Source organism: Perca fluviatilis, chromosome 11 (assembly GCF_010015445.1).
Source record: "Perca fluviatilis chromosome 11, GENO_Pfluv_1.0, whole genome shotgun sequence".
Classification (NCBI taxonomy): Eukaryota; Metazoa; Chordata; class Actinopteri; order Perciformes; family Percidae; genus Perca; species Perca fluviatilis.
In genome coordinates, this window is record NC_053122.1 from 29,631,299 (window position 1) to 29,651,602 (window position 20,304).

Below are 20,304 nucleotides of genomic sequence, written 5' to 3' on the forward strand. Positions count from 1 at the left end.
TGCGTTTGGAGGCCCACGCTCCATGGCTGCAGCAATCCTCTCCAGACTTGAGGAGATGCGCCCGAGAGGCCACAGCAACATCGCCACCTGGCCAAGACAGGCATTTATTACTTTGCCGCATCTCAGACAGCTCCCGCTGGCGTGCGCCAGGCAAATCCGCCGTTATAATAGCAATCCGCCATGGAACAAGCGCACCTGCTCTTAAAGGGAATGAAAGATGACGCTCTGATTGGTTATTTTCACGTTACGCCCAAACCACACCTAGCTACTTCAGACCAACCCATTTAAGATTTGCGTCGGGCGCAAGACTCATTTATCCCGCCGGTATAATAGCAACAGCGCCAGAGATCCGCCCACAAAGCTACTTGCGTTTGGCGTTTCATACTTGCGTTTCAGATCGTTAAAATAGGGCCCCTCATCTCCAATCCTATCTGTATTTGTGAGAAGTGGCGCTGTCCTGAGTTGAAAGCCTTTTTTTTTTAACGACGTGCGCCTGTGAGCACCCACGGAGGAAAACATCAATCGGCGCCTATGACACCATTTACAACAACCTGAGCACCTCCCTTGCTCTTTCAACCACCACACCTGCCTCCCCCCTCCACTCTCTAAGTCACTCTCTCATTTCTCTCTGCTGTCCCCTGTGGTCAGGGGGGTTAAGAAGTTTGTTTATAGTAGAGAATTGTTAAAGGTAGTCTGTATATGCATGGAGATGAACTGTTAACCACTACATTTGCAACGGCAGAGTACCGCAGACCTTGTGCATCAAACCTCTCGATATTCACCAACGTTTGCCCCCCCTCCATAATGCTTCGGGCCCCGCATTGGCGCAGCTTCCCGGGTCATCGGGGGCGACTGGCGCAGCTCCCTGGGGCGTCGGGGATGACTGGCATCGGAGGCGACTGGCATCGGAGGCTTGGGCCCCGTCATAACTGCTTGCAGTTCTAGTATAATCTTGTTATGTTGAAAGTCTTTCCTGTTATTCAGTCAGGCTGTTAGAGTTCAGGAAATGAAGGGGCAACCAGTTTGGGAGGCTGATGACCTTATGTGTTAAAGTTAGTGAATGGAATGGCCTGACGGGAAACAGTTGATCAGTCGGCGTAAGTGATCGAGTAAAGGTCCATCCTTTCTGTGTATAAAACAAATGATTAACAGAGAGGTTCAGTTGTTTTCTTCAGAAAATACTCAGGTCTTTTGATTTCATGTTATGCTATTATAATAAAGCACATAACTATAAACAAGTTTTTTCCCCTCTGCAATAAGCATCACCAACAAGGCTGTGGACCCCCACCGACACCAACTCACAACCCCCACACACACAGGCACACAGACACACACACACACACACACACACACACACACACACACACAATAACCCTTATTAAGCCAAGCTATACTTGGCTTACTAAATTAATGAAAACAACAAAATATCAAAGTTAATTTAACCAGCATCTCTATTTTTCATATTCAAATGCATTTAGCTATTCATTTTATGAACTTAACACGGAAAGAAAACATCCCTATTCCTGAGTGATGTTCTATCTTTCAATAATGTTACAACTGTTTCCTGATTTTGTTTCCAGGCACAAATGTTGGCATTTGAATTCTGTAAAAAGATAATGGGCCCTATTTTAACGATCTGAAACGCAAGTATGAAACGCAAAACGCAAGTAGCTTTGTGGGTGGATCTCGGGTGCTGTTGCTATTATACCGGTAGGCTAAATGAGTCTTGCGCCCGACGGAAATCTTAAATGGGTTGGTCTGAAGTAGCTAGGTGTGGTTTGGGCGTAACGTGAAAATAACCAATCAGAGCGTCATCTCACATTCGCTTTAAGAGCAGGCGCGCTTGTTCCATGGCGGATTGCTATTATGACGATGTATTTGCCTGGCGCACGCCAGCGGGAGCTGTCCGAGATGCGGCAAAGTAATAAATGCCCGTCTTGACCAGGTGGCGATGTTGCTGCGGCCTTTTGGGCGCATCTCCTCAAGTCTGGAGAGGATTGCTGCAGCCATGGAGCGTGGGCCTCCAAACACACCACCTGCACCTGTTGTGCCCCTTCCTCCTCCCCCCACTCCATCTCCGTCCACCCGCTCCACCAGGAGCACATTGCCACTCCCGGACCAGATTTCCGCCGGAGTGTCCAATCCCACCGTAGTTCAACATTAATTCTCTTTGATTAAAGTCTCCTTAATTTCTCTAATATTTCCTCATTTATGTCATCAACACATCCATGATTCATGGAAATGTTGTGTAAAACACAACAAGCCACAAAGAATGCTGCGACTTTTTGAGGACTGTACTGTAAAGTGCCTCCTGATCTATCCATACACCTGAAGCACATTTTCAGTAATATTTTTCTTTGTAATTATGTATGGTTTGCAAAAATGGGAACTGCTGCGTCCGTTTAGATGAGAGAAGTGTATGCGCGTTGTGCACATGCTACATTATGGCCAAGCATGCGCCCCTAAAATAGCATCTAAATAACGCGCTACTTACTTTAGACTAGCACCACTGACTTTAGACCAGGTTTTTCCTGGTCAGTGATGGAATTGTTTTCTGAAACTGCAAAATAGCACCAGGTAACGTTTGTGCTGGAACACGCCTCCTCTTTTCGCTGAACCGCCCCCGGGAGCGCAAATACATTCTCTAATTTACCGATGTGCGTCTGTGGAGGGAAAAGTCCGCTGTGCGTCAGGTGCAAAATAGGGATGATACATGCGTCGGTGTACAAAGGCAATTGCACTGAGTGCAAGATAGGGCCCAATCTTTTTCCCATCTTGCCTGGAAGACACGATTCTCTTGGTCCAGTTTTCTTTTTTGGCCGACTCTCTTCGCGGCGTTTGTCGTTGCGAATGAGGTTTTCCAGTCAAGACGTGGCGAGGCCTCGGTTGCCTGGCAACAAACCTCTTGCCTTTTGAAGGAGCGCCCTCTAACAACGGCCAGTATAACAACAATTGAAATGTTATAGGCCACTTGCTCCCAATACCTGTGAAACCAACAATTTGATATTTGGAAATTGATTTGTGGTTCGAACTGAGTCGGCCAGCTGATCTAGAGACCTATCTCCACCAGAACAACCTTCCTGATCCTTGACACAGTGTACCACCAGATTCTCATTTTCACACTCCCCGATCTGGGTGTCTCAGGCTCTGTGCTGTCTTTGCTCACATCTTACCTGACAAATCAACCTTACCAGGTAACTTGAAGAAGATCTACCTCAGAACCTTGCCCACTCAAAACTGGGGTTCCTCAGGGATCAGTCCTTGGTCCCCTCCTCTTCTCTCTGTACACCAATTCTCTCTGGTCTGTCATTCTCTCACACAGCTTCTCTTATCACAGCTACGTGGATGACACCCAACTAATTCTCTCCTTTTCAAAGTCTGAAACTCAAGTAGCAGCGGCCTGTCTGTTTGACATTTCTTCTTGGATGTCCACACATCATCTGAAACTCAACCTTGACAAGACTGAGCTCCTTTTCCTTCCAGGGAAGGGCTCTACTACCCAAGACCTGACAATTGAAAACTCTGTGGTAGTCCCCACCCAGCTAGAAACCTGGGTGTTACACTTGACGACCAACTCTCCTTCACTGCCAACATTGCTGCAACTACCCGATCGTGTAGATACATGCTGCATAACATCAGAAGGATACTTCCCCTTTTAACGCAAAAGGCGGCTCAGGTTCTAGTTCAGGTTCTAGTCATCTCACGTCTAGACTACTGCAACTCCCTCCTGATTGGCCTGCCTGCATGTGCCATCCGGCCCCTGCAGCTCATTCAGAACGCAGCAACTCGACTTGTGTTCAACCTCCCCAAGTTCTCTCACACTACACCGCTCCTCCGCTCTCTTCACTGGCTACCAATTGCTGCCCGCATCCGCTTCAAGACACTATTACTTGCATACAGGGCCACAAATGGATCAGCCCCAGCTTACATCCAGGACACGGTCAAACCATATACCCCAACCCACTCACTCCGCTCTGCATCAGCCAACCTGCTTGCTGCCCCCTCACCGCGAGGGAGAACTAATCACTCAACGAAATCCTGACTGTTTGCTGTCCTGGCTCTTAAATGGTGGAATGACCTCCCTATTGACATCAGGATGGCCGAAAGCCTACACATCTTCCACCGAAGGCTAAAAACACGTCTTCCTACTACACCTGGGATAAACATGAAAAAAAGCAGCATTTTCATATGGCTCTTTGTAGTTTTACTTATTTAAAACTAATGTTCTTGCACTTACTACTTGTTGTCTGGAGTTTGAACCTTCAGGGTTTAAAGCACTTAATTGTAAGTCGCTTTGGATAAAAGCGTCAGCTAAAAGACATGTAATGTAATGTAATGATTTTAACTCCTAAAATTACGTCGTTAACGCTGTGAAACAGTCGGTTTGGTTAGATTTATGGCACCAAAACTACTTAGTTAAGTTTAGAAATCTCCCTTTAACACACACAGACCTGAATCTTGTCCACACACACCAATCAACATATTTGTCGCTTTTTCAACAACAAAGAAATAGCTTTTTTCAAAAATGTTGTTGCTTGTATGAGTATAAAAAAAAATGAAAACGTAACTGTTTTTTTGCAGTTTTATACATGTCATTAACGCTGTGACACAGTAGCAGTTTGGTTTGACTTATGTAACCAAAACTAGAATCTCATGTGGCCATCGTATGGAGTTGATATGTTACAACAGCTTAAAATTCTCTGTTTCTTTATACTTCTATGATGTTGAATTTGATTATCTACTTTCAATAAGTTAAAGTTGAAACAAACAGATTAAAGAAATGCTCACAGATGTAATTGCTATAATATGTTTATTATTTGATTAAAATGACAGAAACAAGAGAAAATCAGAAAGAATTGTCCTGTCGATTATTATTCATTATTTGGATGCAAATGAAATGCAAAATGAAATCAGAGCAAATCTATGAAGTGCTATGAAGACTTGTTTAAGACAACAAAAATCTGCGTGACTATCACAGAGCTGCTGTTTCTGTCTTACATGGTGAACAGCAGAAACCCACTGAAGGTGTTGTGGTGATTTGCGTTGTCATACACCAAACTGTTAGCCACCAGACGCAGAAACACGACGTCTCCCACCTCTAGCAACAGTGTAACACCACTAGAACCAGTCCCGAAATGTTGATTCTGTCGCTCATATGCCAAGGATATCTTCTCTGAGTTCTTGACCAACACAGCAGCTGAAGCGTGGCTGCCGTCTCCAAATGCACCGACCCACCATTCAAAGTTGTACGCTCCTCTCACCGGGGCAGTGAACACACCTGTTGGATGTTTGTTATTGTCATTTTAAATGGAAAATGAAAAAAGTGTTTGAACAGCAACATCCAAGTGAAATGTATTAAGGATGCACAATATATCACATCTCTGAAACTGGTCCAGTATTAAGTAAGAAACAATATATAACCCTACAGGACAAATGTTCAGCATCAGTCAGCGTCCACTAAAATCTCTGTTTTTGCCGCTGACAGACTCAGATTATTAAGTAAATATTGGTGGGCGAGCAGAGCTCCACTAGTGTGCCGCCATCTTGCTCGACGCACCCACGTGACTCCACAGACTCAGATTATTATTCTAAGTGTCTGACAACATTATGGAAAGGATCCCTACAGATAGACCTTTTTGTTAAGAGTCTTCGTTAGTCTTTCCACTGTTTCAACAATCTGGTTTGGTTGAAATAAACAGTTTTTTGGGGCATTTTTAGGCCTTTATTGACAGGACAGCTGAAAAAATGAAAGGGGAGAGAGAGGGGGAATAACATGCAGCAAAGGGCCGCAGGTCGGAGTCGAAACCGGGCCCACTGCTTCGAGGAGTAAACCTCTATATATGGGCGCCCGCCATACCAACTGAGCTATCCGGCCACCCAAATAAACACTTTATTTACATAATGTTTTGCAAAAAAGAAATCCATTACTTTTACCAATTCAGTGTTTACCCTTTTTAGGTGCGTACAACTTATCATAGAAACTGAATTCATACAGACCATATCAACATAGCCAAATATTGGTATTCTGCCAATACGTAGATATCAGTGCATCCCGAAAATGTATTGTTAGAATATCAGAGCTACCTGTGTTTGGGTTGTAGGCATTTCCGATGTTGGTGGTAACGTGTTTGTAGATCAGAGGAGTGTCCGAGCGAAAGGGTCCAATGTTTGATTCACCTGCAACCACCAGAGAGGCTGAGAATGCAACCTGTTGAACTGAGAGAGAGATACAGAGAGAGAGAGAGTTATGTAGATGTTATGTAATTGTTTTGTAATGTAATATGTTGTATGTTTATGACATTGTACAGAATATATGTGACACCTACTGTATGTATTTAATATGTGATATGTACTATATATGTATTTTCTGTAAACTGCTTTGGCAACAACATGTTTTCTTTGTTCATGCCAATAAAGCAAATTGAATTGAGAGAGAGAGACAGAGAGATTTTAGATTTTTAAAAGAACTTTATTCTATCAATGTTTTATTTTATTTATTTTATTTTTTATCAGTGTTATTTACAAAAATAATCTCTTTTCAACAGGCCGATAAATACTTATATATATATATATATACACACACTTGACATCAACTCCTGAGAAAAGATGAGTTGGTCTCCTTCAACAGAGCACAACACATCACCATGGGCCCAGATCACATCCTTCATGTCTTTGTAATAATTAGTCATCCACCTTCCTCTCTCTGCTCACACACACAGACATCTTTGATTGGCCCAAGATGAAGTTTAACAGCTGGCATTTATGTTTAGCTAACTTACTGTACCTGAACCCAAGGATGAACACTTGTTTGGAGAAAACTTCTCCTACCTTACTGAATAGTTTCTCCAGCAACAAGAAAAACGGTGGCAGGCACACACACTCAGAATTACAGTGGAACACGGTTTCTTTTTCATCACAATAAGGACATTTGTTGCTAACACCAGGACTAATGACAGACGGAAACACACTGACTGCTACTATCCCGTGTAACACTCCACTGTAGGTCAGCTACTCCTTTAGTTAATGGTGGTTTCTATAAATTCCTCAGGTTGGACATCAACCGCCAAACCCAGATGTCCTCGCCACGGTGTGTCAACCAGTTCGTGGAGTTTACACTTATTTAAACACTACCATTTTATAAAAGGCATTCCCTTTTGCCTCTTTCATGTCTAAAGTGCAGTGCTTTACATCCAAAAAACAATCAACATAGTTACCAAGACTGGGGCGGACACATAAACCAGGGAAGGAATCATCAGATTGAGATGTAATCAGACCCACATTATATTCCTCCAACATTATCACTGCATGAAAAGTGGGATTTTCGTCAGTAAGCGGCACTGTAGATTGTCGTGGAACTTAAGGTTTACGACTGTACACGGCAATTTACAGGCAACACCGAAAACTGCCGTGAATTGTCGGAAATTGACGTGGGCCTTGCTTGGCAGTTGTCCCCCCATGACCCCCCCTCCCTCTAATTCTAGGAGAGGCTTTAACATGTAAAATGAAAATGCTGTGAGCTATACAAATGCAAATCAGGTAGGGGAGTTTTACCCCAGGTGACAATTTTCTAAAAGGTATTAACTTCATTTTAAGAAAATCTCTTAAAATAGATCAGGCCCAGTATAGCCTAATTGTAGACTCTTCAATTTTAGCTTGAATTGATTTATTTAATGAAAGTATGATAGATTAATTACTGTGTTTGTAATTAGCAATGACCAATGTTATGTAAAAAAGATACACAAAATTATTTATTTCCACAATTAGTTTTAATCAGGCTTTGCCACAAAGTTAAAACATCACAGTCTCTAGAGCTCAACCACTGTGCATAGTGGCATGACTACAGTGACCTTTCTTTGGTCTTGCTCATCCAACATTGTCTGGTGGAATGGAGACAGAGGCACCACTTTACAGTTTTCTAAGAGAAGTCTTTCTGCTGACACCAAAACACTATGCTTCACATAAAGCATATCAGCTTTGTCATTGCATGACAAGGTCCCAACCATTTGTCTTCTTAAAATACTGGCAAATTCAGCACCATATTCACATGTCTATGGCATATGAAGATGTTGGCTCTGCTGAAATGGCCTCATAATCTAGACTTCAATTGTCCTATTGTTATTAAGCTTTCCCAGTATTCCATTAAAACTCAATGTAATTCACCTCCACACCAGTGTGTGTGCTGTTCGTGCCATGCTGGTTAATCTGCCCCTCTTTGTCTTTCTCTATCACTCTGCCCCACCCCCTACCCCCGCCTTCACTGCTTGGATTTGAAAAATAGCAGCGGGATATGAGTCCGAGAGTTAGAGCAAAAGCTTCCAAAGTATGGGAGTATTTCAGGCCAACTGGTAAAAGAGTTGTCTGTACACTCTGTCAAACTTCACTTGGAAACACACAGGAGTTGTTCAAGACGTACAGAGAGTTTTTTTTTATTTTCCTCCATGTCGCCTCCGGGGCGCCATGAAGATGCGCCCACAGAAAAGGAAAATACAATGTAAGTATATGATTATTAATGAAACGGCGAGCAAGTCTGTACTGTTTATTAACTCTTGAGAAGTACAATGAATGTCTTTGGATGTTAAACAGCGTGAGTGATAGTGGGATATTTGTTGTGTGTTTATGTCTCCTGTATGTACATAGTTTTTTTCTGAATGCATTTGTGTTTTGTGTTAATAAAGCTCTATCTTTGAATAAACAACACGTTCCTGGCAAATAATTTTTCTTAGGATAACAATGACATGAATATTCAACACAACATATATGAAAATATATATATATGTTATTATTATTATATTATTATTATTATTATTATTATTATTATTATAATGGCCCAGGGTGACCAATAGCCTAACCCATGACAGACCTGTCAACCAGGTCTCCAAATCAGGAGTGACTTTTCTTGTTTAAAAGTAGTGGTTTCATCCAATAGTGAGTGAGGAAATTCCAGCCAGGCCAGACGTTCTCTGGCCAGACGCGGTGTTGCTGCTTTTCATATGCTAATTAGAGCTGTTCACACCTCCACAGGAGCTCTCCACATACGTCTTGGTTTCATTTCCGACAATATGTGGCACAGACGAACGCAACGTTCACAGCCTGTAAATTGTCGTTAAAGTGCCCATATTATGAAAAAAACACTTTTTCTGGGATTTGGGGTGTTCTTTTGTGTCTCTGGTGCTTCCACACACATACAAACTTTGAAAAAAATCCATCCATGCTGTTTTGAGTGAGATACGGTTTCTGAATGTGTCCTGCCTTCAGTCTCCTAGTGAGCTGTTCAAAATCGGCTCGGACTGTGACGTCACAGTCCGAAATGAGCTGGCTAACCACAACCGTTAGCTCGTAGCGTTAGCGTTAGCATGCTAAGGCTAATGCTAACGCTAGCATGCTACGTCGTTCTCAATAGCAAAGCACTGCTACAACACACACAAGTTCACCATAATCTACAAAAGAACTACTTCCATGTGCGCCCTCATTTAGAAGTCTCCCAGCTAATCCTGCCTTGTAACTGACCAAAGTTACTTTTACTGTCTCTAGAGTTAGCTAGCTGACATGATCTACATCTGAGCTACTGCGCATGTGCGAGTGCAATCAAAGATAGTACAGAAGAAGAAGATGAAAAGAGGTCTCACTCTGTAGCTAAAACAGAAACCAGGTGAAAAGAGGATCTGCAGCAGTGAGAGAGAGCTGTGCAGTACAACAAAAATATGGTGTTTTTTGAAAATTAAACCATGTAAACCTATTCTGGTACAACCTTAAAATACAGTTATGAACCTGAAAATGAGCATAATATGGGCGCTTTAACTGCCGAAAATTAGGGAGATTTACGGGTGTTTACGGGGACGAAAATCCCACTTTTCATGCAGTGTATGGATTGACATGTCCAGACAGATTGTACTTCCAGTGATCCAACAGTTTTGTGATGGTTCTAACTGATCTCACACCCAGAACAGAGGGGTTTCTTCTTCGCAGACAGCCTTCGGAGGGGTTTTGCCTTCGCAGACGGCCTCCTAAGAGTCCTCGACGTCCTGCTTGGCTGTCTGAGAGGCTCTGACTTCACTGTCCTGTTCGGTCTCCAGAGGGGCTCCGCCTTCGCCGTCCTGCTCTGCCTTCAGAGGGATATCTCCTTCGCCGCCGGCCTCCAGAGGGATATCGCCTTAGCCACCGGCCTCCAGAGGGATATCGCCTTAGCCGCCGGCCTCCAGAGGGATATCACCTTCGCCGCCGGCCGCCTGTAAATCCTTGTCATCCTGTTCGGCCTCCTGAAGGATTCTGCCTTCGCAGCTGGCCTCCAGAAGGATTCTGCCTTCGCCCGCCGGCCTCCAGAGAATCTTTGCCGTCCTGCTCGGCCGTCAGAGGGGTTTCGTCAGAGGGGTTTCGTCTTCGTCGACGGTCGCCTGAGTATCCTCGACGGCCTATTCAGCCGCCAGAGGGGCTCCATCTTCGCTGCTGTCTACAACCCTGCTGGCCGCAGCCTTTCTGTCCCCAAGTTCCACTGTCCCCAGTTCCCGAGTTCCCACAGTCCTCAGTTCCCAAGCCCCGTTGACTCTGGTTCCTCCCTTCTCCCCTCCGTGGGTTGACTTTTGTTCGTCCCTCCTCCGTACCCCCGCCGCCCTCCCTGGGCCATTTTGCCCTATTCTGTGGACAATTTTTGTTTTGTTTTTTAAGGGCCGTCTGGTAGCCGTCCCTTGGGGGAGGGGTACTGTCACGTCTAGTCCCTTTGTCAAGTTTCTTTGTTTAGTTGGTTTCATGTTTTCTGTTGGTTTTCCCATTTCCTGTTTTATTTTGAAGTCTGTCTTTTCTCCCTAGTCTTGTCTGGTTTACTTCCTGTCTTTTGGTTTTCCCGCCCTTGTGATTGTCTGATGTGTTTCACCTGTTCCCCAGTCCTAGTGTCACCTGTCCTTCGTTTCCTCATTACCCTGTGTATTTAGTCCCTGTGCTTTCTGTGTCTGTTGTTGGTGGATTGTAATTTGTCTTGGTTCCTGTGATTTAGCTGTTTCTCCGTGTTCCTGGATTTGTTCCTTTGGATATGCTCACCTGCTCTGCTTACATTTGTAAGTCTCTTTGTGTTCTTATTAAACTATTATTTCTACTGTTGCCTCTCCTCTTTCCTGCATTTGGGTCCTAGCCTACAACCCTGACATCTCTAGGAGGAGTTCCTTAAAGTATAGCACCTTGACTTTTAGGCCTACTTCCTGTTGCCACTAGGGACGCGATGACTTTGAGCCAATATCGGCCTGTGTATGTCCTCAGGGTTAAACTCTTATGAATACTAAAACGTTTTGAGCCAATTGGACAATTTACACTTGAGTATGACATGTGGAAATGGCCAAAAACGCACTAATTTTGTACAATCAATAAAAAAATGGCCGACTTCCTTCGTTAGTCTAGGTGAAACGTACTGCAGGGGCTCAATTTTTTAGGCCTTGTAGGGAGCACTAGCGAGCCAATTTTTCACGCCTATCTACGAAAGCCTTAAAATATAAATTTTTAACCAGACCTGATGCCTTCGCAGCTGTCGGCGATCGGGTCCTTATTAAAATGATCTCTAATGGAGCTTGATAGTTAAAAGCATTTCATCGTTACAGAAGCTGAAAACAGCAGGGGTTGCAAAAGATTTAAAATAAGGAGACCCTACAGGCAGAAATATATTTTTTTTTTTATCAGTGTATAGTTTTTGTACTCTATCTTCCTAAATCTATCTACTCTATCTACCTAAAATGTCTTCCTACTATGGAGGCCCTTAAGGACAAAATACAACATTTGTGAAATGTTGTGTTTTGTCCTTCAGTGCCACCGTTCATTTTTTTGTCTATTTGTGCATGTAGATTTCTCCTAAATTTACCAGAAGTTGGAAGTGTTTAGCCACCATGATTTTATTTAGTAAAAATGAAATGTCTCACTATAAATCTCTCAGCAGCAGAAGCAGCCAGCAGCAAGAAAAATTATCAGAGAACAATACCTAGCTGTTGTTGCTTCTGCTTGTCCACTTCAGTCTTCAGCTGTGCTGCTTGTTCTGCAAAAACAGAAACAAATTTGTCAACTTCTTTTCACTGCAGCTTGAGTTTCTTGGGACATTTTCCTAGACTTGCAAAGATTAGTGTATTAATTCAATTAAATTTTATTTATAGTATCAAATCATAACACAAGTTATCTCGAGACACTTTACAGATAGACCACACTCTATAATTTACAAAGCCCCAACAATTACAGTAATTCCCTCAAGAGCAAGCAGTGCGACAGTGGCGAGGAAAAACACCCTCTTGGGAAGAAACCTCGGACAGACCCAGGCTCTTGGTAGGCGGTGTCTGACGGTGCCGGTTGGGGATGTGATGAACAGTGGCAATAATAGTCACATTAATAATGGAATAGTGACTTCAAATGGTAGTCGTAGTAGTTCATGTCATATCACTGCGCTGCAGGGCGTTACAGGATGTAGCGCGGCACAGCAGAGCATGGATGGACGTAGCAGGAAGCAGCAGGGTTCAGCAGGACATTGCAGGGCACCACCAGCCCAGTCTCATGGCAGTTCGTGTAAATGTACACGTTATTCTTAATCTATTGAACGTGTTCACGGAAACGTTTTTCTCGTTTTTTACGTTGTGGACAACACGAAATTGTGAACCAATGTATTTCAATGGGAAGCATATTACGTTGCCACAGAACGAAATTGTAGGGAGTAATATAAGAAGCCGAAAATCCGCGTAGGGAGGTTGGTCGGGGTGGTGGATGGGTAAAACACAGGGCTTTCACACCGGAGACCCGGGATCGCGTCCCGCGTGTGGCAGTACGTTTGTTCCTTTTTCGGCGTGTCCCGCGTGTGACGGTTCCTTTCCCAGTTCTTTTTTTTTCCTAACCCCAACCGTCTCGTTATTGTGGCGTTTCATTTCCCGTGTCCTGCGAGTGGCGGCCGTGCCGTTGTTTTGGCCAGCGTGTGGCGCATCGTTTCCCCGATCGCGAGTGGCGGCCGTGCCGTTGTTTTGGCCGGCGTGTGGCACCTCATGAGGCCGCTTCCCGGCGTCCTTTCCCCGGGCGCCTCCCGGCCGGCGTGTGGCACCTCATGAAGCCGCCTCCCGGCGTCCTTTCCCCGGGCGCCTCGGTCGAGAAAAACGTGTATATTTACACGAAAAAAACGAGAAAAACGTTTCCGTGAACACGTTGAATAGATTAAGAATAACGTGTACATTTACACGAACCACCGTGAGACTAGGTTGGCACCACAGAGCTTAGCAGGGAGTGCAGCAGGACCACGGCGACAGCTGCAACCAAGATCTTGGTGCCAACGTTCTCCAAGGAAATACGCTGGGTGAAAAAACATAAGGACTCCGGGGAGTAAACTCCCCAGAAGCTAGGATTAGTAACAAGAATTTCTGGGACGGGATGCACACAAATGGTAATAGAAAGGGAGAGGAGAGAGCAGCTCAGTGTGTCAAAGGAAGGAAGTCCCCCTGCAGTCTAGAACTATAGAACTGACCCACAACTACCGCTGAATCGTCGGAGCACCGTAGCCGGCGTCACGTGACCAGCCTAGTTTCGTACGATGTCTTACGTATTGCTGTGCATACATTTTCATCCAATGTCATACGGACCCATTCATTAAAATGTGTTTGAATGATGAGAGGAAAATAACTTTCAGGTCTTGCTTCAGCTTGTCCACTTCAGTCTTCAGCTGTGCTGCTTGTTCTGCAAAAACAGAGACAAAACTTTGTCAGCTTCATTTCACTGCAGCATGAGTTTTTTTGGACATTTTCCTAGACTTGCAAAGATCAGTGTGTTAGTCATCAATTATTAAATAAATCTCCAACTATTCTGATAATCGATTAATCAGTTTTAGCATTTGAATATATTTCTGCTAGGCTTCACTACTGTACGTTGAGTCTCTCTTTGCAAAAATGTCACGCCCACCCTTAATTGAACGAACAAGGAGAAATAATCCACAGATTAATCCACCATGAAAATAAATCTCTCAGCAGCAGAAGCAGCCGGCAGCAAGAAAAATGATCAGAGAACAATACCTAGCTGTTGTTGCTTCAGCTTGTCAACTTCAGTCTTCAGCTGTGCTGCTTGTTCTGTAACAACAGAGACAGTTTCTTAAGACATTGCTCTAGAGCTGCAAAGATTAATGGATTAGTCATTATTAAATTAATCTCAAACTATTTTGATAATCGATGAATCAGTTTAAGTATTTATGATTGCCCCATAAAGGGCAATCATCTGGTATAGAGTCGCAGAGTGGCATGTCGAACAATATCCTCAAGTTTTGCGATGATAGCATTTACTGCGGCAGATATTAAAAAGACATTGCAATTTTTTACCATTTAAATGCATTGACTTATTTGCCAAAATGCATCTACGTTCATTACAGCACCCTCTAACGGCCGATTTTCACCAATTTTGGTAGGGAGGCTTGGAGGTGGATGATGAACAACAGTACCAAATTTTCCTGTGATACCCATTAATTTGCCTGAGATATGCTAAAGTATGTGTTTTGTGGCTAGCTACGAATATTAGTTTGCTTGTAAATTGCGAAATAGTTTAACGTAGCAAAATTCTTTTGATAACTTTTGGTCAGGTGCATCTGGAGATGCTACATACCAAGTTTCGTGCCAATAGGTCACACGGCCTAGGAGGAGTTTGAAAAAGTTGGTTTTGCGCATTGCGCGATATTGTGAAAAAATGTCTTAGCGGAAATGTCCGTGGCCTATATCGTCAGATTCGTCTCATTTCAAGGAACACGTGGATGTAAGGTTTTCTAATGTGCGAGTTATAGGCAAAAACACGTTTTACGTAATTATAGCGCCACCTAGTGGTCCATGTGTGTAATTTTTGGTATGTGCGTTCGATAACCCATTGTACATCTACCTTGTAAATTTGAAGTTGCTGACATTAGTGTAAGTGGTGAATCCAAACCTGGGTCCCATAGGCCATGCCCACTTTGACCAATTAGTACCCCACTGTAGGCGTGGCCTCAGAAGTGGCCCTAGATGGTACCTTCAAAATTTTTTAAAAATCGGATGAGCCGTTCATGAGATAAAAACTTTTTGTACTTGTAGCACCACCTAGTGGTCGATTTTCTTAAAAGTGCTTGGGGAGCCTGAGAGGGTCATGGCAAACAAGAATCTAAAGTTTCGCGATGATACCATTTATTTTGGTCAAGATATGCCAAAGTTCGTTATTTAGTAGTAAATTTATTCGTGCGTGATTTGCGCAATTTTCATCAGATAAAAATTCTTTTGCTAATTTTTTGTCAGGTTGGTCTGGAGATGCTACCTGCCAAGTTTCGTGCAGATCGATCACACAATCTAGGACAGGGGTGGCGAACCTGTGGCTCGTGAGCCGCATGCGGCTCTTTGCCTGCTCCTGTGAGGCTCTTACTGAGCGGCTGGGCGATAGGTTTCACTGCATTATCCATCAAGAGCATCTGGTGTCTAAGAAGCTGAACTTGGACCACGTCATGAAACCAGTGCTAGAAATTGTGAATTTTATTCGCACTCACGATCTCAATCACAGACAGTTCAAAAACCTCATAGCTGAACTTGATGAAGATCTTCCCAGTGATCTGCTTTTCCACTGCACTGTGAGATGGCTTTCAAGAGGAAACATGCTTTCCCGCTTTTTTGAAATGTTGAACCAAGTGAAGCTGTTTCTGGGAGAGAATATCCTAGGAATATCCTCAGCTACATGACCCCCAGTGGATTTCAGATTTGGGGTTTCTGGTCGACATGCTGCATCTTCTGAACAAACTGAATGTAGATCTGCAAGGAAAGTTAAAAATGCTGCCTGACCTGGTGCAAAGTGTTTTCACATTTGTCAACAAGCTCAAGCTATTCCAGACCCATCTTCAAAAGAGAGAGCTCACACATTTCCCCTCCTTGTTGAAGGCAAGAGGAGGAGAAGCTGAGGTCTTACAAAGGAGCACTGCACGCTATGTAACACTGGTTGAAAATCTGCAGCAGAGTTTTGAGGACAGATTCTGCAACCTGAGGGAAAAACGGCCACAGATCACCTTCCTCATTAACCCTTTCACTGCTGAATCTGACTGTTTGAAAGCCCCTTTAGTAACAAATGAAGCAGCGTCCCAGTTGGAGATGATTGAACTTTGTGAGGATGACAGACTGAAATCTGTGTTGAGAGAAGGAACCACAATGTTAAACAGGCTGCACACAAGCTAATGTCAACGTTTGCAGCAACTTATTTCTGTGAATCAGTGTTTTCTACACTGAAACAAGTAAAAAACAAGTAAAGTCAAAACATCGTTCTGTTCTTACCGACACACATCAAAAGCCCTATTCGCACGGGATAAGTATTACCTGGTGACCTCCAGTCATTTGTAATAATTGCGGAGGTTGTCTGTGATCTTAATCCCGTGCGAATCGGTCATGTCTGTAATTTGTAAAGTAATAATTCCCCTGCAAATGACCTACCATATTTCGCACAGAACGGAGGTCCTGTGATAATATTAGTCCCGGTACGAATCGGCATCTCTGATTTGTCCAGGATTTGGCTGGGCTTTTTGTTTTTTCAAGGTACCTATTTCCTTCTTTTGCGCCTTTTTATCCATCTTCGCGAAGAATGGAGGGTGCGTTGGAGTGTTTTGACAGTGTTTTGGGTGCTGGGTCATGTCACTATACATCATATACAATTTGCAGAAAGAGAAAGATGAAAACCACCACAAGTGCGGAAGACAAAAGAATGATTAGATGGCGATGGATGACATGTATAGCAGCATGCGGTAAATATATTTTTGTTTGTATCATACATCTAGAGATAACGACAAGACATCTCCAAGCCATAGCTTATCAAAAATAATGCACAATCAAGCGGAGGGGCTCACTTCATAATTAGAGGTTAATGTTACAAATAAATCAAGCCGTAAAGCTTGAGCTAATAGATTTTAACCTGGTGAAATGTTTTGTTTTATCCATCTAACCGGACCCTGCTTGACACCAACCCGGAGAAAAAGTGAGAGAAAGAAAAGGAGAGGTCGCAGTTCGGATGACGACTGACTACCCGGTTGAGATTGTGTGCGTGTGTGTCCTCGAGATCTGACTGCACACAAACACACGTAGCAGAGCTACCCACACCCATGTTTCTACTGTTGCTTAATGTCAGTAAATTCGAGTAAAATCACAGGCTTCGCTTATCCCGTTCGAATGCGCCAGATGAAACTCAGACGTGGGGGGGTAATTTATAATTCACACGAGGTCCCTAGATAATACTTATCCCGTGCGAATAGGGCTAAAGAGTTGCTTCGAGTGGCCACAACTGAGTATAAGCCAGACCTAAAAAGGCTTGTGGATAACAAAGACTGCCAAGTTTACCACTGAGTCAGTCTAGGTAAGAAAGAAACCTATAAAACTGTTCTGCTTTGTATTATGACATCATTAGAACTGTAAGCCGCTGTTGTAGTGTGGGCGTGCATGTGTTGTGTGGCTCTTTGCTATGGTGCGTTTTTTTTTTTTTGGCTCTTTATGCTGGACTGGTTAGCCACCCCTGGTCTAGGAGGAGTTCGGCAAAGTAGGTTTTCACCCATAAAAGTCTAGGCGGAAACGGGTGTGGCCTATATCAGGAGATTCAGCTGGATCCAGGGAACACGAAGGTATATGGTTTTTGAATATGGGATGTACGGTTTGGGAGTTATAGGTTTTTCAGCTATACCGCCACCTAGTGGTGGATATGTGTAATTTGTATTTTTTTTATCTTCGCAATTTTCGTTGTCACGTGTGCCGTGGTTCCCAGCCCCCCTCGGGCTTGGACCCCTAATAATAATGTATACTTTATTAATCCTGCAAGGGGAAATCATTACACACATTACACACAGGCCTGAATAAGACACACATGCTCAGTACCTAAACATGCACTAATGGAGAGATGTCAGAGTGAGGGAGATGCCTATGCCCCGAGCAGTTGGGGGTTCGGTGCCTTGCTCAAGAGCAGTGCCCAGGAGGTGAACTGGCACCTCTCCAGCTACCAGTCCAGATCATAATCCACACATTAATCCGCAATGAAAATAATCGGTAGCTATGTGCAGCCCTACTTTGCTCCAGTATATAGAAAAATACATATTTCTCTCCTTTTGGATATCTCTGAACTGCTATGACACGATGTAAAACAGTTCATTACTGTACCTTGAGCCTGCAGGAATCTCATGTCCGCCTTCAGTTGAACCAACGAGGCAGTCATCTCTCTCAGCGCAGCGTAGATATCTTGCAGATAAGTATGCTGGCATTCGGAACTTTCGTTTGCGGAGACCGAGACGAGCAGCAGCCACAGCGTAAAACTCACAGAGATCTTCATTCTGTTGTATTATTACTTTGTATTCCCGTCAGGATGCAGCTTTATATAATCTTGTAATGTTGAAAGTGTGGTCCTGTTATTCAGTCAGGCTGTTCAATTTCAGGAAATGAGGGGGTGACCAGTTTGGTAAGGGAGGCTGATGACCTTATGTGTTAGTGAATGGAATTTGGCCTGATGGTAAACAATTGGTGAGTCGGTGTAAGTGATCGAGTAAAGGTCCATCCTTTCTGTGTATAAAACAAATGATTAACAGAGAGGTTCAGTTGTTATCTTCAGAAAATACTCAGGTCTTTTGATTTCATGTTATGCTATTATAATAAAGTACATAACTATAAACAAGTTTTTTCCCCTCTGCAATAGGCATCACCAACAAGGCTGCGTACCCCCACCGACACCGACTCATAACCCCCAACACACTACACTTGCACTAACCTGCACTTACCTTCATCTTGGACTTTACATCTGCCCATAGCATATACTTTTAGTCTTTGAAAAGGTTCCACTCAATCCATTCAACCTTTTTTCTAATGCAACTGTTAATTTGAATGTATTTATTGGTTTTTCCTGTATTTAGTGTTTATTTTATATTATTGTTTAATATGTTTATTTGTTCATGTATGCACCACATAAGTTTATTATTGTGGCAATAAAACCTTTTCTGATTCTAATTCCGATTCTGAACCACTTAAGCAGTGCTAACATTGCATATTTACTGTATGTGTAAACCTCTTGATAGAATACATTATATTCACAGCTTCAACATTGTACAACTTAACCAATAACCTAAAATTGTGTATTGTCAAATCAATAGCAACCACACCAAACTGTAGTTGGCTGAATCATAATTTGTCTCAAAAGAACATAAACATAAGAACATAAACCTAACCCACCCACACACACACACACACACACACACACACACACACACACACACACACACACACACTCTGTACAGTAACATACAGTAGGCTAACGTTACATGGACTTGGCTAGCGATCGTTATAGAAAGCCAATAGCATAATAAATGCTATTTATCTATTGATGAATGTCACAACTGACATCACTCAGATCTCAAACTTGTCGTCCACCATCTTGAGTACCTGATTCGGCAAGATTGAAAAGGAACTGAGAAGGCAAGCTGTAGCTGGACCATATTGAAGGAACTAGTGAAGTACTTAAGCCTTGATATTACACACTCCGGTACAGTAGGTGGCGGTATGCACTTAAACAAGTTGGTTGCGACCCACCACAGGGCTCCAGACTAACCTAACTAACTAGCCTTGGTTGCACTGGTGCGCCTAACTTTTTTTATTTAGGTGCACCAGCAGAAAATGTAGGTGCACCCACATTTTTCCTTGCGTTGCCATTAACGCTGAATGGCGATACACGATATATAGGGGCTGCGTGGAGGAGAGATCCAAACATAGGTACGGCTTTAAAGAAGGAATGGGTCATGTAACGCAACGTTAAACCATAGATATAAACGACATCGCTACGTTCGTGGAGAGAAAAATCTTAGTTGCACCCTTAGAAATTTTGGTCGCATGTGCGACCAAATTGGTCGCACTCTAGAGCCCTGCGCCATTAAACGCAGATTAGAAGAAGAAGAAGAAGTAGAAAAGGAACTAGCTATGCTTTCAATATGTTGTGCGGTAGGGTGCAACAACAAAAAAGGAGACCCCAAAATATCCTTTTACAGACTACCTCAGGACGAAAAAAGACACCATCAGTGGCTTGCAGCCATCAAGAGGACAGGCTGGACACCAACTGCAAACACTCGTCTGTGCAGTGCTCATTTTGTCTGTGGTGAGTGGATGTCAATATATTGTTAGCGAGCTAACGCTCGCTGTCGCTAATCGCCAACCCTAAAGATAATAACATACGAATCTTTCCAAACAGTATTAAGCAGTCAGTGTGAATTGGTTCATATACTGTCTAACAGCATGAGTTTAGCGTCAAAGGTCAGTTTATCGTTTAATAAAAACTTGTTACAATATCTGGTAGAGACATCAC

At 43.3% G+C, this 20,304-nt stretch overlaps 1 protein-coding gene across 5 annotated transcripts; it reads right to left on the bottom strand.

The window, feature by feature from the left end:
- Positions 1 to 4,804: 4,804 nt before the first annotated feature.
- Positions 4,805 to 18,394, bottom strand: LOC120567741 (complement C1q-like protein 4). 5 transcript variants are annotated; one of them, XM_039814716.1, is made up of 6 exons: positions 18,123 to 18,394; positions 14,010 to 14,063; positions 13,624 to 13,677; positions 11,957 to 12,010; positions 6,085 to 6,216; positions 4,805 to 5,278 (listed from the first exon to the last, which is right to left on the bottom strand). In XM_039814716.1, the coding sequence occupies exons 1-6, from the start codon at positions 18,289 to 18,291 to the stop codon at positions 4,995 to 4,997; spliced, it is 747 nt and encodes a 248-aa protein (XP_039670650.1). In that variant the 5' UTR covers positions 18,292 to 18,394; the 3' UTR covers positions 4,805 to 4,994. The 5 variants fall into 5 exon arrangements, with proteins under 5 accessions (XP_039670650.1, XP_039670651.1, XP_039670655.1 ...); XM_039814717.1 differs by having other exon boundaries at positions 6,085 to 6,177; positions 18,123 to 18,393; XM_039814721.1 differs by lacking the exons at positions 13,624 to 13,677; positions 14,010 to 14,063 and having other exon boundaries at positions 6,085 to 6,177.
- Between the last annotated feature and the right edge of the window lie 1,910 nt (positions 18,395 to 20,304).

What these genes read in the sequence shown, in the direction of transcription:
- LOC120567741 (XM_039814716.1), bottom strand. Translation starts at nt 18,291, where the DNA reads ATGAAGATCTCTGTGAGTTTTACGCTGTGGCTGCTGCTCGTCTCGGTC. An exon ending in GAGATTCCTGCAGGCTCAAG is followed by an intron (nt 14,064 to 18,122) that starts GTACAGTAATGA and finishes CTGTTGTTACAG; the next exon opens with AACAAGCAGCACAGCTGAAG. An exon ending in GCTGAAGCAAGACCTGAAAG is followed by an intron (nt 12,011 to 13,623) that starts TTATTTTCCTCT and finishes CTGTTTTTGCAG; the next exon opens with AACAAGCAGCACAGCTGAAG.